At 37.8% G+C, this 20,057-nt stretch overlaps 1 protein-coding gene across 6 annotated transcripts in view; it reads left to right on the forward strand.

Annotated features, from left to right (window-relative positions):
* Positions 1–17,446, forward strand: part of LOC108423550 (1-phosphatidylinositol 4,5-bisphosphate phosphodiesterase beta-4) — a 44,515-nt gene extending 27,069 nt beyond the window's left edge. For all 6 annotated transcript variants that reach the window (XM_017690942.2, XM_017690944.2, XM_017690946.2 and 3 more), the window contains 12 exons: positions 137–225; positions 1,895–2,039; positions 2,216–2,268; positions 4,269–4,334; positions 4,496–4,611; positions 4,817–4,892; positions 5,016–5,191; positions 10,004–10,105; positions 10,321–10,378; positions 10,472–10,558; positions 10,691–10,727; positions 15,671–17,446. In XM_017690942.2, the coding sequence (XP_017546431.1) occupies positions 137–225; positions 1,895–2,039; positions 2,216–2,268; positions 4,269–4,334; positions 4,496–4,611; positions 4,817–4,892; positions 5,016–5,191; positions 10,004–10,105; positions 10,321–10,378; positions 10,472–10,558; positions 10,691–10,727; positions 15,671–15,729 (1,064 nt within the window). In that variant the 3' untranslated portion in view covers positions 15,730–17,446. The remainder of the gene's footprint in view (positions 1–136; positions 226–1,894; positions 2,040–2,215; positions 2,269–4,268; positions 4,335–4,495; positions 4,612–4,816; positions 4,893–5,015; positions 5,192–10,003; positions 10,106–10,320; positions 10,379–10,471; positions 10,559–10,690; positions 10,728–15,670) is intronic.
* The last annotated feature ends 2,611 nt before the right edge of the window (positions 17,447–20,057 follow it).

Genomic DNA, 20,057 nt, shown 5'->3' on the forward strand with positions numbered 1-20,057 from the left:
GAGTTAACTTCGTATTGATTTCCAAACCAAACAATATTTCTATTATTCGTCACACGTGAGTGTCTACAGTGTCTGTTGATCTTGTGTATTTTTTTTTTAACTACAATGTGTTAACTTTTAAATGCTTTCCTTTTAGCCATTGTTGATGCCCTGTCTGATCCCAAAAAGTTCTTGTCCATCTGTGAAAAGAGAACAGACCAAATGAGAGCCATGGGCATTGAGACAGTGAGTATCTCTATCATTGCTGCACCTGGCCTTCACACACTACCATTATTGTGTATCTCACCTCAATATTAACTTTCTGATATTTAATCATAACTATAGTAAATACTGTACAATATCTTCCAGATCTGTTTAAAAATATTAGCATGCTGTTGCAGAGCAAAGCAATACAAGGAATAAAGAGGCAAAATAAATAGTTTTCCTTCCTCTGTCTCATAATTAGGGAAATCAGTAAGAGTGTTTTCTAAAAATGAAATTCATACAATCACTGCAGTGTTGACGTCCACTTTAATCAAGAGTAAATTGGTAGGTGCATGTGAGTGGGTGAGAAATTGCCTTGCCTGAGAATACACACAGTGCCCTCCAAAAGTGAACGGTCAGTGACAATTTTCGTTGGATTGGCTCTGTATTCCAGCATATTGGGTTTGAAACGAAACCTTGACTGTGAGGTTAAAGTGCAAAATGTCAGCTAGTGTTTGAAGGAAATTAGATTGATTTCCATATATTCAGTCCAACTTTATGGAGGACTATAAAAAAAATTGGCCAGGTGCCTGCTTATAACAAACCTAGTGTTACACGTTCAGGTGTTTCTTAGCCAGCTGCATCATTACAGCTTTTTGAGTTCTCGTACATGAACTACAGTTGATTCAGGATGTGGCATTTGCATCTGGTGCCTACTGCTCAACACGAGGACTAAAGAAGTTTCAGTAAAGTAGGTCATCATGAGGTTGAAAAATCAAAACAATTCAGCCAGAGCCTGGTAGCGTGGTAGACCACAGTATTGAATGACTGAAAAAATCCTTTCAGAACTGAAGGAAAACTGTTGAACTCTTGCGCAAAAGACTACCAGAAAGGCAAGAATACAACAGTTGGTTCTCAGAGGTGTATCCGCAAAAGGCAAACCTCAGTTATTCCACAAGAAAAGGCTGTAGACATCTGGCACCAAGTCTTATGGATAGATGAGATGATACAGTGATGAAAGGAAGAAAGTGCTCATAATCCAAAGCACACCACCTCTGTGAAACATGGTGGCGTGAGCATGTGGCTGCTAGGATGCACACACTCATGACAGGATCACTCGTCTTTACTGATGATGTGATTGAAAGACACCAGCAGCTGGATAATATTCTGAAATGTACAGAAACATCTGCTCAGATCAAACCAAATTCCTTGAATTTAGTTGATGGTGCCTCATCTTCCTACAAGACAGCAACCCAGAACTTAACATGAATCCAAGTCAATCATGTGCATACACATTTCATTGACTGAAAACAAAAAACTTCTGAAACTAATAGAAACTGAAAATGGCTGTAGTACAGGGCTGGCAGAGTGTCAGCAGGGAAGATTTTATAATGTCTGTGGGTTGCAGATTCACATAGACATTACCTGTAAAGCATTTGTAACCAAGTACTAACCATGAGAAGTTTATGTTGGCTTTTATTCTTATATAGTTCAGTCGATATAGATACAAATACCCTCAATTTGACAGGATCTGTCACATTCTGCAGATATTCAGCATTTTAACCTCATTTAAAGTCCAACTTACAGAAAATAAAGTCACTGTTCAGTTCCATATGCCTGCATTGTGCATTTAAAAGACTGAAATTAGTTGAAGACATTCCAAACTGATCATTCCTGTTCTTGAGAAGGATTCCTTTACATGTTTGTGCAGTGGGAGATAGCTGATGTGCCGAATGACAGTTCGAAGAGGAGTAAGAAGGGAAAGGTGAGCCAGGTAAAGGCTGTGTCACCTCAGAAGAGTTCAGAGACACACAGCACATCTTCAGGACAGAATGCCAGCATTTTCAGTAAAAAGGGTACGCACTCATCAACCTGTTTATGCATTCTGAATCACATAAGCACACTTGAAAAGCATGTCTTTCAGAACCATTTGTTTTCCATGGTTTGCTGTAGTTTTGCATAATCTTCCTGGCTCTGTTTTGCTTTTTTCCCCCCAAGTTAACAGTATTATTTTATTTTCCTGAACCTTCAGATATGGCCGCTGCGATGCCTCAAGTCACTGTTGATGACCTGAAACAGATGAAGGTATAAAGTTTTACATGGGGAAGAAATAGGGGCCCATAACATGGACAAGTGAATTTGCAAAACTCACTGTTTATTCCCCAGTCCATGCAGTGCATACATGGAAACTGAGCTGCAAAAACAGCCTGTTTTAAATGCACTCTTTTGGTGATGTAACAAAGACTAACATGTTTTACATTTATTCATCTATTCACCCTGCAGCACTTTCTTCATTTCTTCATTCAGGCTGAAGTTATAAGAATTGTTTTAGCGCAGACTAATTTTAAGCTTTTTGAATGAACAGGGCACGTACAGGGCGGCCAATTAGAAGGGAAGTCATTTATATATGTATACAGGTTATTCCATAAAAAGAGTGCCATTTGAGTCCACAACATTCAGTGCCTAGTATTTGAGGCAGAAATTTGTTTTTGATGCATAAACATATGAATTTGGCTTTCATCATTAACATAATTTTAATAATATTTTTTATTATTACAAATGAAAAAAAAATGTATTTAAAAAATAGCCATACATTTTCATGTAGACAGTAATTTAAGCTCCATCTCAAATAATACTAAATAAAAGTAATGTTAACATGTGTATCAGCTTAAAACCTGAACATTTAATTTCATGCATACTTTTTTAACGTATCTGTGACATTTGATTATAAAAATGACTCATTGTCACATTAAGTGACATAAGTAAATAATATAATTTAAATCTTCAGAAGAGTTCAAGATCTGGTCAATATTTCTTTTGTTCAATATAAATTATTTCATTTTATCTTGACAGGGTCTGTTACGCATAGCAACAGCCCAATCATATCTTCTTCTTCTTTCAGCTGCTCCCTTTAGGGGTCGCCACAGCGGATCATCTGCCTCCATCTTGCCCTATCCACTGACTCCTCTACTTTCACACCAACCATCTCCATGTCCCCCTTCACTACATCCATAAACTTTCTCTGAGGTCTACCTCTTCTCCTTCTACCCGGCAGCTCCATCTCCAACATTCTTTGCCCAATATATCCACTATTCCTCCTCAACACATGTCCAAACCATCTCAACCTGGCCTCTCTGGCTTTATCTCCAAACTGCTCCACCTTCACTGTCCCTCCGATCTGCTCATTTCTAATCTTGTCCATCCTCGTCACTCCCAACGAAAATCTCAGCATCTTCATCTCCGCCACCTCCAGCTCAGCCTCCTGTCTTTTAGACAGAGCCACAGTCTCCAAACCATACATCATAGAAGGACGCACTACTGTCTTGTAAACCTTCCCTTTCACTCTTGCTGCTATCCTTCTGTCACACATCAGCCCTGACACCCATCTCCACCCACTCCATCCTGCCTGCACCCTCTTCCTCACCTCTTTTTTGCACTGTCCATTGCTCTGGATGGTTGACCCAAGATATTTGAAGTCATCCACCTTTATGACCTCTACTCCTTGTATCTTCACCTTTCCACCTGCCTCCCTCTCATTCACACACATGTATTCCGTAACAGCCCCATCATATGAATTTTATTAATTTATTTGCAATATTTACAGAAAAGTCTTGTAATTAACTGTCTAAAAACTGATTTTAGAAGGTCTGAGCTTGATAACAGGCAGCATGGCAGCCAGTTTAGCCTGAGATATTCCACTTTGTCACATTTCCTTGGTGTGATGAGGCTATAATTCTCATTGTTACTGAAGTGGGAAGATCTGTTTTTGGGGGAGAGCAGTATGTAATTGAAACAATGTCATTAAAGCTATGAAATTTCTTGATTTCTTGTAAATAAAATAAATAAGTAAATAAATTGTCATGTCCACTTGGCACTAATCTTGTGGAATGACTCATATCAGTGACTCAAGAACAAAAACACTATAAGTTTGCAAGATAAAGAGAAGGTGGAAAATAGTCATATGGAAGTGAGAAATGTAGAATTTGGGCCCTTAAAGTATTCTTTACATGAATTTCTGTTTATTCCTATGTGTCTATTGTACTGAACTGTGATGTACCTCTGGCTTTTTTTATGTAATATTTCAGGCGTACTTAAAACTAGTAAAGAAGCAGCTGAAGGAACGTAATGCACTGAAGAAAAAGCATGCAAAGGTGAGTGAAGTCTTTGATTTTCTCGAGTGTGGTAATTTGATTATGGGCACTTTGTTCCTGCTTTTGTAATTACTGCTTACAAGATGTAGTGTCAGGAGTGTGAGCCTGCGGGGCAGAAGTAGTGAACTCTAATGCAATGATGTTGTTCCTCCATGTTACAGGCGCACACTGCATTGCAGAGGTCTCATTCCACTCAAATGGACAAGATTGCTGTGCAACACGAAAAGGAAAAGCGAGTACTAGAAAAGCAACTCGAAAAAAACAGCAAGAAAGTCAGGTATGAAGTATGTGACAGCCTCATGAATACAGCCTACACCCTACACAGGGCCTGTGAGTCATGGAGGCGTGAAATAATCTGCTCATAAAAACATACACTTAAGATGCTGAGTGGAGGCCATGGTTTTTCAATAGAATGTATTTTTAATCTTGTTTTTTTCTGCGAAACCGAACGAGTTCTTTTTCCATTTTTCATGCAACCTCAGTGAAAGTAACTGCTGTGAAATGGGGAGAGAAATAGAAATGAAGATGAAGACTATAACCACAGACCACAAAACAAAGGTGCTGCATTCCTTTTGTTCCTTCGTCTCCAGAGCAGTTCGCACGGCGCTTTATGTAGTGCTCAGTGTGCTCAGTTAGACAGTGCTGTGACTGCAATCCCCTTTTTTCTTACTATTACAACAGGTTAAAGATATGGCTGCTGCCCAGGCCTGTGAGTGGGCTGAGATGATGAAGGCCCTCAGTGCTGAAAGTCAGGAGCTTGGAGATCAGCATGTGCTACAGCAGTGTGAGCAGCTCAGAAAGCTCATGCTAATGACACAGGAGCAGCAGACGCAGCAGCTCTCACACCACCATGATCGGTGAGCTCTTCTCATTGTAGAAGCACTCCCAAGATTTCAATGTGAATATGTTTAGGCTGAGAATACATGGTGCCCTAGCATCAACATGGATTTTTTTAAGCCTTTAGAGTTCCAATGCACAGAGATACTGCCTCACTGGCCGTATATTATATTTAGAATCTGTAGAGGTCTTCTCCAGACTAGTGATTGGACAATTTGAAAATGTGCATGATACTGGATTTTAAAGTGGTAAAATGTTTAATTTAATTTGAATGTTATTAACTTATTTAAACACATTTGATTTTACTCAGCACATATCTAGTCCACCACACTTTAGATTCATGTCATGAGATTTATTGACATAAATGAAATGCTTGATATCACTATCTCTGATCACTACTGTGTGTTTTTAGTATGTCTGCTTCAGTTGGCTTAAAAGAAAAATGAAGAAAAGACAGTATTTTAACACATCAACAGCGGATACTTTTAGTAATGCTCTCAGTGGCAAACCTTCTCTTCCAATTAACTCAACATGGTCAGCATTTTAACTGTACCCTAAGATCTGTGTTAGATATTGTTGCACCAGGAAAAAATATGAAGTCTTTGACTACAAAAATGCAGTGGAAAAATGAATAAACCAGACAAACCAACTAAAAAGGGACTGCCGCAAAGCAGAACTGAAATGGAGGAAAACTAAGCTATTCATTATGAAATTATTAAAAATTGTATTAATATTTATAACAATGCAGTACAGAAAGATAGAAATACTACTTTATAACTCCAACTCAACCAATAGTAGACTCTCTTTTTATTCAACAGCAAAACACTATGAATAGTTTTAAAAAGATTACTGAGACACAATTTTAAAAAGTTGTCATGCAGTTAAATTCCCCTGCCTGTGTTTTAGATCCTATTCCAACAGCATTTTAAGTATTTGACAACCTTTGTATAAGAGTGTGGAACATTTGTAAATCACTTTTTGGAAACTGTCTCTTTTCCAGACACAGTCAAAACAGCAGTTGTAAAACCTCTATTGAAGAAATACAGTGTTGATGCCTCAGTTCTTAGAAATTTCAGTCCAACCTCTAACCTTCCATTTTTTTAAGTAAAATATTGAAAAAAAATAGTTTTCTCACAGCTTAATGAATTCCTAAATGAACACAATATGCATGATAAATTCCAGTCTGGCTTCAGAGCAGATCACAGCACTGAAACCACTTTAGTGAAATAGTGAATAATCTAAGAATAAATGCTGATTTGGGGCATGTCTCAGTTCTTATGCTTCTGGATTTAACTGCTGCGTTTGATACTATAGACCATAGAATACGTCTAAATCGGAGCTTGATTGGTCAAGTCAAATCAAATTTATTTGTATAGTGCTTTTTTACAGCTGATGTTGTCACAAAGGAGCTTCAGAGAATTCCAGTAAAGACAAAGTTTTAACATGTGAAAGCCCCCATGTGAGCAAGCCAGGGGTGACAGTGGCAAGGAAAAACTCCCTCAGAGCTGAGGAAGAAACCTTGGGAGGAACCAAAGCTCACAAGGTGGGGCCTATCCTCCTCTGGTCAAACTACCTACAAAGTTATTATACAACTAATATTAATAGTGGTAGTATTCGTAGTAGTGATAGCTAGAATTCCATGAAAACTTCAATGTAGGGTGGGCAGCTAGTCCAAGGCAAGTGGCAGCAGCTGGTCTGAAGCGGGTTAGCAGGAGAGCTCGACAGGCAGTCGTCCGTCAGTGGACAGGTGGGTGGTTGTTTATTCAGAAAAAGGTAGGGAGATGGAATTAGTTTTGTTCTGTTTGGGTGTATGTAAAATGGAGAATGTTGGTCTAAATGGAACTGTGTTAAACTGTTTCTCTACATGTTTAACTGGAAGACAGTATTTTGTAAACATAGGTGAGCATATGTCAGATAAGCATGATATTCACTGTGATGTACCACAAGGCTCTGTACTAGGTCCACTTTCTTTTTTCTTTGTATATGATTATTAGGAAGAATGGCATCAGTTTTCATAGTTATGCAGATTAATACACAGTTATATATATCTATGGCTCCAGACAATGTTAGTTCAGTAGATGTCTATCTGTCCAGCATAGTTAGCTGGATGAATAGCAATTTTCTTAAGCTTGGCTGCCTGTCTCTCTTAGAATCGAATATAAAATTTTACTACTAGTTTTTAAATCTCCTAATGTTTTAGCACCTTCATACTTTTGAGTGCCTGATAGATTATGTTCCTAATCGAGCTTCAAGATCATCCAGTGCTGCCTGCTTCTTATTCCACATATGAAACTTAAAAATAGCCGAGAGGCAGTATTTAGTTTATATGCACCAAAGATCTGGAATGTATTACCAATAAACATCTATCAGGCTCCTTCTGTCATTGTTTTAAAAAACATTTAATGTATGTCTTACATTTAAAAAATAAAATGTTAAAGTATTGCTTTTCCTTTGTTTTTACTGGAATATTACTATTATTTTTATGTTCTTGTTAATTGCATTTTATTATCTTTTTTCTTTTTATTTACACTTTTATGATGTGCTTTTTAATTGTATTTATTAATACATGTTCTGCTATTATTGTTTATTAGTTTGTTCTTGATTATCTTTTCTTCCTCTGTTGTTTTTACTTTGTATTGTGAAGCACTTTGAGCTGCGTTTTTAATGTATGAAAGGCGCTACATAAATAATAATCATTATTCTTGTTGTTGTTGTTAAATACAAGCTAAATATATTGCAACAAAATATATTGGTTTTCAGTACGTAGTGTGTAAACTTTGTGATCTAGTCCAAACATTCTTTTTTTATTTCCTTTATTCAGTAACAGCTGTTTGACTACATATCGTTTCAGACTCATAGCATTGAGTGTTCTCACAGTGGAAGGATGGACAGAAACACCTGTGGATTTTTCAGATCTGAAGCAAAAGTGGAGTTTTTGAACGTGTTAACATCCACTTGGCATTACACACATTAATAATACTGTAATTCTTTAAGCCAAATGAGAATGTAACACACTGTTGGCTGTCCTACATTGAAAGAAAGAATAGTAAATTCAAAACAGGCGAGTTAAAAACAATTAATATTTAAATTAAATTAGAAATAAATTTACTTATTTACTACAGTTACTTTTAACTAAGGGGCCCATTATGTGCTTTGAGTTAAAGACAAGCTAATAAAAAGCAGCCGGTGGTTATAATTGGTGCATCCCTACTTTTAACACAACCACTGTAACATGTTATTTAAAACAGGCATAGTGTTGAGTGTCTTCTCACAGTGGAAGGATGGACAAAAAACACCTTTTGGATTTTTCAGATCTGAAGCAAGAGTGGAGCCTGATTTTCTCCTCTCTCTCAAAGATGAAAGCTTAAGTACTGTTTATCTGAGGGGACAGTTTTGGTGGTCTGTCAGGTCTTGTATGGTTATTAGGTGCCATGCTTTCTCTGTATCATCTAACATTTTTTTTAACTCTAGTTTTGGAAACTCCTGCATTTTCTCTTATATTTTTCTTTGCCTTTTACCTTAATAGTGATTTTGAGAATTAAATAAATGAAGGGTGCTTTCAGCTTTTTTTTTATATGTTTTCATATTTAATTTTATATAATTTTATACTCCAGTGACTGAATGAGATTATTGTCACTGCCAACTGTGAACTGTCAGGCTTCCATTCAGTTTATGAAAGCAAATGTGTTTTCCCCCATAGCATAGGTTCATTACAATATCATTATTAAGACATTAATTATTTGTATATTTTCAGCCAATGTGTTAATTAAAACATTTTGTGTCAGGCCACAGCACAAGAGTGTCATTAAAACACAATATAGTGTTAAAAAGGTGAAAACATTGCCTGTTTTAAATGTTACATTGGTTGTGTTAAAAGTAGGGATGCACCAAGTATGAACTTTTTGTGTCTGAGTCTGATTTCTTCACAGTCAAATTGGCCACTGGCAGATTTTTCTTAGCTTTTTTTTTACTTGAAGCTCACAATGGGCTCCTTAGTTTAAAGTAACATGAAATGTCTTCACCTCATCTGAACACACAGATGTGCTAAAAGAAAGCACAATATTAGTTGGTTTTAACACGTATGTTTTAGGTGCTTTGTGTTTTTCTTTTTTTTTTTTCTTTCAATGTAGGACAGTCAATGGTTCCATGTAGGGAAAAGAATTATAGCATTATCCAAGTATGTCACGCAAGGTGGACGTCAACACATTCATGAATACTAAACGTTCCACAGCCATTGTAGAATCTGTACAGAGACAGTGCACTCACTACTCACTACTTTATGTATATGTCATGAAGGATGTAGCTTTGTGTTACTTCATTTATTCATAAACTCAGCGATGGCCTCATGCCTCCCTATAGTGCCAAATAATAGCCTCAGGTCAGCCTGTTTACTGTGGGATTCTGCTCTGGCCGCGCTGTCTGCAGTTGTTTATAACAAAACAAGCATGCCTTCTGGATCCTGCAACACCCAGGCCTTTGATATTCTCCCCCCAGAATTGTACACCATAGTTATTTTTCCATTAAAAAGATAGATAAGCTCAATTCAGCACTGAAACTCATAGTTGGTCTAATTTATTATTTTTTTTGCTGATCATCTCAAGTAGTTCCCAAAGTTATAATAGTATATTATAATCTCTGAGACCCCCCCCCCCCTCCTCCTCATTGCAGGCTACCATATATATTACAGAGACAGGCTATAAACATTAGCCATAAACTTAGCAAGTAATGTTAATAGGAATTGAATGTCCTAAGGCAAGTAGATGTTATTTCCATTTCAGATATTACTCCTGATCTGATGAATAGGTCTGTTTGCTTGTTGTATTTTCTTTCAGACAGAGCAAGGAGATGAGAGCCAGCCAAGCAAAGTCTTCGATGGAGAACGGCAGAGCTATAAGTCAGGACAAAAGCATCAAAAACAAGGCTGAACGAGAACGGTAATGATTCCATTACTGGAAAAGCAGCCAATACAAAGTTTCTCTGCAGTAAAAAATCTGTTTGTATCTGGGTTAAGTACATTAGTGCAATAAACAAGTGAACATAAATGGGTTAGCGCAAAAATGACTGTGTTTATACAGAGTAATAGTCTGTAGCCAGTGTCCAGTGTGATGCTGTTGTTCTTTTATCTTCTGTTTTTTTGCCTGTCTCACAGGAGAGTTAGAGAGCTGAACAGCAACAACACCAGAAAATTTCTCACAGAGAGAAAACGGGTATGGAGCTCTTACCCCATGAAAGAACTGCTTAAGGCTATTTCTTGCTTTGCCTTAATTATATCAAATAAGCTTTATGATGTTGACTGACAGCTTGCCATGAGCCAGTCCAAAGAGATTGAACAGCTCCAGACAGCCCAGCGTGAACAACTGGAGAAGCTGGATAAATATATCGCTGAGGTAGAGCATTAGTTTCTCTAATGCAGAATTATTCTATCACTTTCAGCTAAATATCATCATTATCTGCTCACTGGGATTGTGTCAATCTTTTTTGTTTTATTATTTGCTTTGATTTTCTGTTTTTTAACCTAGCTGCTGAAATCGCACCATTCAAAATCGCAGCATCAAGGTAGGAGCTTGCATTCACAAATCAATTTTACAATGCCTCCTTGCTCATGATTCTTTCATTTCTCTCTATGAAAGTGCAATGAATCACACCTGTGAAGTGTTTCTCCATCCCTCATGCTCTCTCAGACTGCTGAAGCGATTGAGCTGATCTGAGGGAAAATACTGTTCTGTTTTAGCTGATGTGGTTCTTCAACCACCCTCAAAGCACAGAGTCACCTACAGCTGTCATTCGATGCACTGTGCAGGCCGTAGAGAACATGCACAAAGATTTGAGACTTATGCTTTTTCAGAATACACACAGATCCAGTGTATGTATATACATCATACAGTATATCAAGGACACTTGTCTTCTGTTGAAAAAAAGTCACTGTGGTAGGCTTGAGCCGACTGATGATTAGAACTAAGAATTGCAGATAGTTTGCATGTATTACAGTGCATCCGGAAAGTATTCACAGCGCTTCACTTTTTCCACATTTTGTTTTGTTACAGCCTTATTCCAAATTTAATTATATTAATCTTTTTCCTCAAAATTCTACACAAAATACCCCATTGTGACCATGTGAAAAACGTTTTCTCGAGAGTTTTGAAAATTTATTAAAATTAAAAAACAAAGAAATCATATTTACATAAGTATTCACAGCCTTTGCTTAATACTTTGTAGAACCACCTTTGGCAGCAACTACAGCCTCAAGTCTTTTTGAATATGATGCCACAAGCTTGGCACACCTATCTTTAGGCAGTTTTGCCCATTCTTCTTTGCAGTACCTCTGAAGCTCCATCAGGTTGGATGGGAGACGTCTGTGCACAGCCATTTTCAGATCTCTCCAGAGATGTTCAATCGGATTCAAGTCTGGGCTCTGGCTGGGCCACTCCAGGACATTCACAGAGTGGTCCTGAAGCCACTGCTTTGAGATCTTGGCTGTGTGCTTCGGATCGTTGTCCTGCTGAAAAATGAACCGTCGCCCCAGTCTGAGGTCAAGAGCGCTCTGGAGCAGGTTTTTATCCAGGATGTCTCTGTACATTGCGGCATTCATCTTTCCCTCTATCCTGACTAGTCTGCCAGTTCCTGCTGCTGAGAAACATCCCCATAGCATGATGCTGCCACCACCATGCTTGACTGTAGGGATGGTATTGGCCTCGTGATGAGCAGTGCCTGGTTTCCTCCAAACATGACGCCTGGCATTCACACCAAAGAGTTCAATCTTTGTCTCATCAGACCAGAGAATTTTGTTTCTCATGGTCTGAGAGTCCTTCAGGTGCCTTTTTGCAAATTCCAGACGGGCTGCCTTGTGCCTTTTACTAAGGAGTGGCTTTCGCCTGGCCACTCTGCCATACAGGCCTGATTGGTGGATTGCTGCAGAGATGGTTGTCCTTCTGCAAGGTTCTCCTCTCTCCACGGAGGAACGCTGGAGCTCTGACAGAGTGATCATTGGGTTCTTGGTCACCTCCCTGACCAAGGCCCTTCTCCCCCGATCGCTCAATTTAGACGGCCGGCCAGCTCTAGGAAGAGTCCTGGTGGTTCCGAACTTCTTCCATTTACGAATGATGGAGGCCACTGTGCTCATTGGGACCTTCAACGCAGCAGTAATTTTTCTGTATCCTTCCCCAGATTTGTGCCTCGAGACAATTTTGTCTCGGAGGTCTACAGACAATTCCTTTGACTTCATGCTTGGTGTTTGCGCTCTGACATGCAGTCAACTGTGGGACCTTATATAGACAGGTGTGTGCCTTTCCAAATCATGTCCAATCAACCACAGGTGGACTCCATTTAAGCTGTAGAAACATCTCAAGGATGATCAGTGGAAACAGGATGCACCTGAGCTCAATTTTGAGCTTCATGGCAAAGGCTGTGAATACTTATGTAAATATGATTTCTTTGTTTTTTAATTTTAATACATTTTCAAAACTCTCGAGAAAACTTTTTTCACATGGTCACAATGGGGTATTTTGTGTAGAATTTTGAGGAAAAAGATTAATATAATTAAATTTGGAATAAGGCTGTAACAAAACAAAATGTGGAAAAAGTGAAGCGCTGTGAATACTTTCCGGATGCACTGTACAATGGCTGTCAAGTTAGACAATTAGAAATGTCAGAAAATGCAGCTTTAAGATGCACAGAAAGAAAGTATATCACAGCTGTTGGAACAAAACCTCGTCTCTCCATTTCTGTCATTTTTCAGTTTTGTTACATAATTTGAAAATGCCTGTTGTGCTTTATATTGTATGTAAATTTCATGATGAATGGACCAACAGACATGTCCCAAAATGACTTGGAAAGATGTCTGGTTCCATTGACATACATTAAAAGTAAAGTAGGTTTTTTCCTTCTGTAAAGTTACCATTTTGGAGATGCAAGGTTTTGTTCCGACGACAGCAATACGCATCTTGTAAATTGTTTTCTTATAGCGCATAGTCCCTGCATTATATCAGTCCTAATATGTTCTCCAACTTCAAAATGGTCTAAAGCAGAACAAGGCAGCATTCTTGTTGAACTGATAAAGCCATGCTGTAGCCTTCAGCCTAAAGAATATCTTCCCTTGTGACGCATGAACGAAGGCTTAACTCTCTGACATTCCATCAAGGCTGTTGAAATCTAAAGAAAATTTGATCTATAACAGCCTATAACCAGTGTATAACAATAATAGTCTATAACAATGAAATATAAGCCAAATTAACACAGTAAGCTTTAGCCATTTGGACAGAAAGTGATTTATAGACTGTAAAAGTGCTATTAAACAAACCACATCATACACAGTTAGAAAAAACTGGTTTGGTAAGTTAGCACATATCTAAGTAAAATATTAGCATGTTTATTTTCAGTTTAAGCCATTACCACATTACTTGCCATGCTGAAACAGGATACTGGAGAAAGATGCCTTGAACCTTGACTGAGAGGTTCCTCAGTGTGTAGGTGAATAGCAGCCTCTCAGCCAATATTTGAGGCAACTTTGTCTATGAAAACATGGAGAACATGCTTTCCTTTTTTTGTTTTGCAAACAACTCTTGCATGCCTGCCGCTATCACACAAGCCCACATCATAGGTTTTCAATATGGTATATTTAACCAGCTCAAACAGGACCTGAAAACATAGTCAAGTCCCATTGAGGAGCTAAGAATTAGTTTTGTTTCAGTGTCAGAAAATGACAAAAATATGGCAAAAATCAATGGACTTTCTTTCTGCAAAGCAAGACTCTCTGCACTACAAAATACTTTTAATCCTATTATATTATAAATTGTAATAATCTTCTCTTCACTAATGAAAAGTGAAAAAAATGAATTGAAAGTTTCAAACCACTTCTGACAGAATTTCTCTACTTGTTTCAATGAGCTACAAGTAATAAATATGTAATGATAGTAAATCTCCATGGCACTCTTCATAGAATTAAAAAGCCTTTATAATTGCATGTCTATGTGCAAAAATCTCTGTGCATGTTAGTGTGAGCCTTCATCAGGGAGTTTTTTTTTTTAACTTTTATAACTTTTTGTTATGCTTTTGATCCGCATTCCAAAAATGTTTCTACTCCTACAAGCAGCACTCTCCATCTTTTAATAAAATATTTATTTACAGCATGTTCTTGTTATGGACAAGGATACCTGCATTCTCTAAATGTTCCCCACTGTAAGGCGTCTTTCCTCTGTGCAGTGCTATATAACACCGTATGATAAGGTTACAAACCCATGAATATGCGTGTTGTCATTATTTCCTCTACCATGTGAACTGTACCATGTCTGGGTACCAGTGCTGAAATTGGCACCTTTTGTGCCAGGGTACCAAGAATATTTAGCCAGAATTTTTAGATGGAGCTGGAAGTGATGCAGACCATTGATAAATCAAATACAATAGTTACAGAATCATAATGCGCCATCACTCAAGTCAGACAACCGCCATGGGCTCTGTCATTGGATCTTAGAAAGTTTGATTCCCAGTGATGCCACAGCCATCAATGGCGAGAAGCCCAAGAGAGCATAATGTAAGAGAGCAGAACTGTAACTATGCTCACGATTCCTCTGAAAAACTTCATAATATGCCGCAGCATATCTGTGAATCTGAACACATGCCCAATTTCCCAAGAGACTGGTGGAAAGAGTGAACTGTTACTCAAACCAAAGACACCAAGATCTCAACAATGTGAGGCAAAGAGCATTAGCGAACTAGAAAAGTCCATTTCCATGAGAGCAATTGTTAAATAAATGGCAAAGATTTTGTTCCGATTCAGGCTAGCATCAGCACTGCAATGGCAATTGAGTTAAACAACTAGCCAATGCCGGAGAAGCCGGCCAGCATGGGGATGCCCTGATTACAAGAGAGTATTTCATACACTGGCTCCACTCTGTCCCTCCCCTTCAGCACGATGCTAGCCAATGCTAGCAGTAGTGTTCTCCTCCAAGAATGTTGAACTGGACATTGAAGCTACATTTGCAGCAGAGTGAAAAGATGTAGTGGCTCACGTCTTTCAGAGGAAGCACATGTTAGCCTTTAGCCTTAGGCTTTTTAGCATTGTGTACTAGCAAGTAGAATTGGAAAAGCAGAGTAAAAGTTCAATCAAAGCTTGAAGCTCCTCCATTGTTGCTAGTGTTCTTTTTGCTCACTATTAACACTAGCATCTCCTCCTGATAAACATCACCACACAGCCTTTAGACATCCATCTACTTTCATGGTACCATTATATAATGGGAACGGACACAAGTACTCAACCAGGGTTCAGACAGTTCTTGATTTGGATTAAGAACCTTACCATGTCATACTGTACTGCCTGATGGAAAAAAAACAATTCTTCATTCATTTATACTCCACTCCTGATTCTAGTCTTAGGAAGGTTTCCATTCTTTTTAACTTCCTTCCAATTTTGAGTAAGATGCATCTGAAATTGATATGGAGAAATAAGTACTATGCATTTGTGTACCTGTTGTTGCAGTACTGATGCTTTGTGGTGTTTCTTACAGGCCAGAGTGACGTAGCACCTGCACAGCATGAAGAAGAAGAAGAACTGATCACTTCTTAACCATTTACATTTTACTTTTATGGCATTTGGCAGACGCTCTTATCCAGAGCGACTTCCAATTTAATCATTTTATGAAGGTAGGCCAAGATGTTGTTAGGAGTCTTGCCCAAGGACTCTTATTGGTATAGTGTAGGGTGCTTGACCACATGTGAACAAATACATATAAAAGGTTTAAGAAGTGTATTTTGTATAGATATATAGGTTTATATTTTAATGTTTCAGTGCTTAAGTAAATATATCCTGAAAGTGGGCATTACTTTTATAAAAACTTTTATATAGATGTTTTCATATAGTCAATTTTTATATAGAAGATTTTATTTCCTGCTTGGTGTTTACTGTATACTGTAAGGTGTTTGATTCGATTTTTTTATAGGCTGCAACACTTTATGTTCAGACTCTCAGGGTAAAAGTTTTGTAGAGACATATGAAACATTTACTTAAGTTGGTGCACTCGTTTGAGCGTAATTTGATTACAAGTCTTAATACAATTAACAATGTTGGTGATGTCATCTGAGAGTTAAACATCAAACATTAATCTGGACAAAGATATGTATCTGAGGAATGAAAGAACACTGACGCTGGTAGTGCAAGCAAGCAAGCAAGCAAACAAATAAATAAATAAGCCAGTAAATAACAATGCTCACCCATCAGCCACAGCAAACCATGAGAACTCACAACCTTCAATTGTACATGAATAAATTATCCTAAGCAGAATGTATTCTCTATGATATGTGCATTCAGTCAAATTCACAAGATTTGAACTGCCTTCACAGTGAAGCTCTTATTTTCTTTGTTATGGAGCTGTTTTGAGCCTATTGGGCTGCCTTTAGTTTTCCAATCTTGTTTCGGGTTGATTTCCACTGTTAGTCATGACATCAACTAAACACAATGATTCACAGTGCACTGAAAATAAATGAGGAGGGGGCACAATGTAGAACTTGAATATTTATGAGATCACTTGCAGTCTTCTAGAACCCTAGAGAACTGTATTGGGGAGCACAAAGATGTTTACAAAAAGCTTTTATTTTTCACCGTTTTTGGGGGTAAAATGATAAACTAGCTATTGTAAAGGTCCTTAACTGAGATTTGAGGGCATTTCTAGATAGATTTGTTTTTCATGCAACAGGCAAAACGTGATGGATGGACATTGGAGTGTAGCTTTTTAGAGTCAGGTGGCTTCTGTGTGCGTGTGCATGCATTTTTTTTTTGTGTTGCCTGGAACAAATCAGATTCCTCTGTGCTTGATTCTCTAGTGAAAAGCCTATCAGCTGGACTTTTCATCACTGCTTATTCTATCAGAGATAATGTTCTCATTATAGTTACATATTTAACCTGCTTAAGAATTAGCAATACAGTTATATTGGACAGTCTTCTGTAATATTCTATAATAATGTTTAGCTATGCATTTACCCGATTATATTTTAAGAATGATGTGAGCGTTTCTCTTTCTATTTCTCTTAATATTTTGAAGAGCATATTGTACTGTATAAGTGTATACTTGAAATGCACTAAAAAGATTTTGATTAAGCAATGAGATATTTTAGTAGATCCTCTTTCACCGTAATAGCTAAAATGTGTGTGGAATTTCATTACAAGTATTTATACTGTCTGGGTATTTATCAATATTTCAAGATAATTACACAACACTTTGGAGTTTGTATCACACATTTACTTTGTTACTTGGGACATTGTAAAATAAAGCAATTTCAATGTGTTATTACTTGTAATATATTTTGTTATATATCTTTCTTAAACAGAGAAGATGGATGAAGTCAGTTGCGCAGTTTTCTTCCAAATAATGTATTTGAACACTTTAATTGGACACTTGACATCTTCGACCCTTTTTAAGCCAAGTCAGGATTAACCATCCACGGCTTAGGAACTGTCTGTAAGAACTACTTTCTCCACAGAGCAAAGTAAAAAAAACTGCAGCGGGAAAGATAAAAGTTTCCAAAACTGGAGTTCTAAAAATGATGAAAATGCAGAGAGAAAATGAGACTTTTAACAACCGAGCAAGACCTGGTAGGCCCCCAAAACTATCATCAGATAAGCAGGCCTGGCCACCACAAAGCCTAGACCTCAGCACTATTGAACATGTTTTGAGATTATTTGGATTGTTAGGAGCAGAAAATGCATACATGTTGATCAATATGTGGATCGCTCCTTTTTAACACAGGAAACTGATGGTCAGCAATGCCAAAGCAATGATTTAGTTCAAACGAGGTGCTGTTCTTATCTGTTGTACATGAATTGAACTAAACTATGAGTTGGTTTTGTAACACTTTACCTTTTTCATCTTAGAAGCCAGAACTTTCAGTATAATTTAGTTACACTGTCTGGACACTTAGAAAATGACACAGCACTTGAGGCATTGTAAAGTGTTACTGATGTGTTAATAGGTGTTATATACTGTTGTAATGTATAACGTTAACTGCTAATTCACATAAGCAGACTGCTTTAAACTTTAATGCAGGAAATGAAAAGTCAAAATCATTTATATGCAGAATCTTCTGTTCCTTTTTCCATGATAATGCAGTCCATATCTAATCAGCTGATTGCCTGGAGTTTCATCATTTCTATAGGTTTGAAAGTCTTCTTGTTCTCTTCTTCATGGCCATCATTACTGACATGATCCTCATCTCAGCCATATTAATAAGAGCGATCATTCCAAAGCTGTGTAGAGCTCTGGAAAAAGCTGATGAGCTGAATCTTCACTTCCTCTAGAGCTGGATTTGAGCCCCTGTAGTGTCATTCCCTATCCATGTGGGTCCAGGATAGTGGGCTGTAATTGCCTATAATATGCTCTCAGTGGCTTGAAAGGATGGTAGGATTCATCTCTCCCCCATCAATTCAGGTGACATTAATGTGTGTTTGCTATGACACAGACAAAGACAAGCAGTTACATTTTTCTTGAAGTGCGTTTAGCCTGATGGGAAACCTACACTCTTTTGATAATGGCAATAATTACTGACGATTCAATCGTCTGTCTAATAGTTTACTTTGGTTAGCATTTTGTTATTGATCTTGCAGTGCTTGGAAAGGAATATTGGAAAAGCAGGCCTTCTTTCTCTCTATATAGATTCAACTGATACTGAGGACAAGCTGGACATTTCATATAGGTTTTTTGGCAAAATGTGTATGAGAGTGAATCTGTTCCATGTCTGTGGTTCATTTGGAAACGATGCGAATGTACCAAATACTCTATGTGGAGCACTGTTTTCTAAAAAACATGATGAATTTCCATCAACACAACAAAAAAGTCAGGACACTACACTTCCAATCAAGTTAGTAAATGTTATTTGTTTTTTAGCACCAGGAAACAAAGGAGAAAATATATTACACAGAAGGTTACACCAAAACCTCAGCAACAAACTGCTAAATTCTTTAGTGTGTCCACACTTCAGCTTCTTTACAGCTTCCAATTCTTGTTGCGAGGTTTGTTTGGATGTTCTAGCGCATTTTATTTCCTTTTCTGTATATTTGTATTCACATCCTTTCAGACCCACAGTGTTGAGTTGTCTTCTCACAGTAAAAGGAGGGACAGAACCCTGTGAAATTTTTAAAGATCTGAAGCAAAAGTGAAGCTTCTTTTACTCCCACCTCTTTGGTGACAGTTTTGGGGGTCTACTGGGTCATGCATGGTTGGTAGGAGTCCCATTTTCTCTGTATTGTTTGAAAGTGTTTTGGACTTTGAGCTTTTTCATCGATTTTTACCTTGGATTATCTTAAATATCTCATCTGATATCTGAAATATCTCCTTTAGCTATTTTAGATGCACATGAGAGAGAAATTTGAAGGTGGCTAAGGTGAGTTTGAGTAGTTGCTTGTTTGAAAGTTAGAGTCTCTTTGAAGGGGAACATAGTGTCAGTGTTTGGGAGCAGCTTTTCTTGGGAGGACACAGCTGTAACTGGTTTTAAGATTGAAAAGATGGAAGAGTTCAAAGTGCAGTAGAGTGCACAAAAGTAAAGAGTGAACAAATCAAATACTGATAGAACTGATGTAATACTGAATGTCGGAGCCTGTTTCTGACTGAAAATGAATAACTTGTACTCAGTTGTTGTTTTCATCTCAAATATAATGCCCGCAGTTTTCACACAGACTTGTGTACTTTGGTTTAGGCTTCTGTTTATGGCATGTTGCACAGTGAAGCCTACAGGACCATATTTAGCTGCTGTAATGTATAGCTTCTGAATGGTCCTCCATATAAAATGCCTGCTGATCCTTGCAGAAACCACAGTTGTTGACCATGGATTGCAAGAAATCCCCTTTTGTCTATCAAGCCCTCTTTGTTATGGATTATACACTGCCAGGCTTGCCATAGGATTGGC

This window comes from Pygocentrus nattereri, chromosome 10, assembly GCF_015220715.1.
Source record: "Pygocentrus nattereri isolate fPygNat1 chromosome 10, fPygNat1.pri, whole genome shotgun sequence".
NCBI lineage: Eukaryota > Metazoa > Chordata > Actinopteri > Characiformes > Serrasalmidae > Pygocentrus > Pygocentrus nattereri.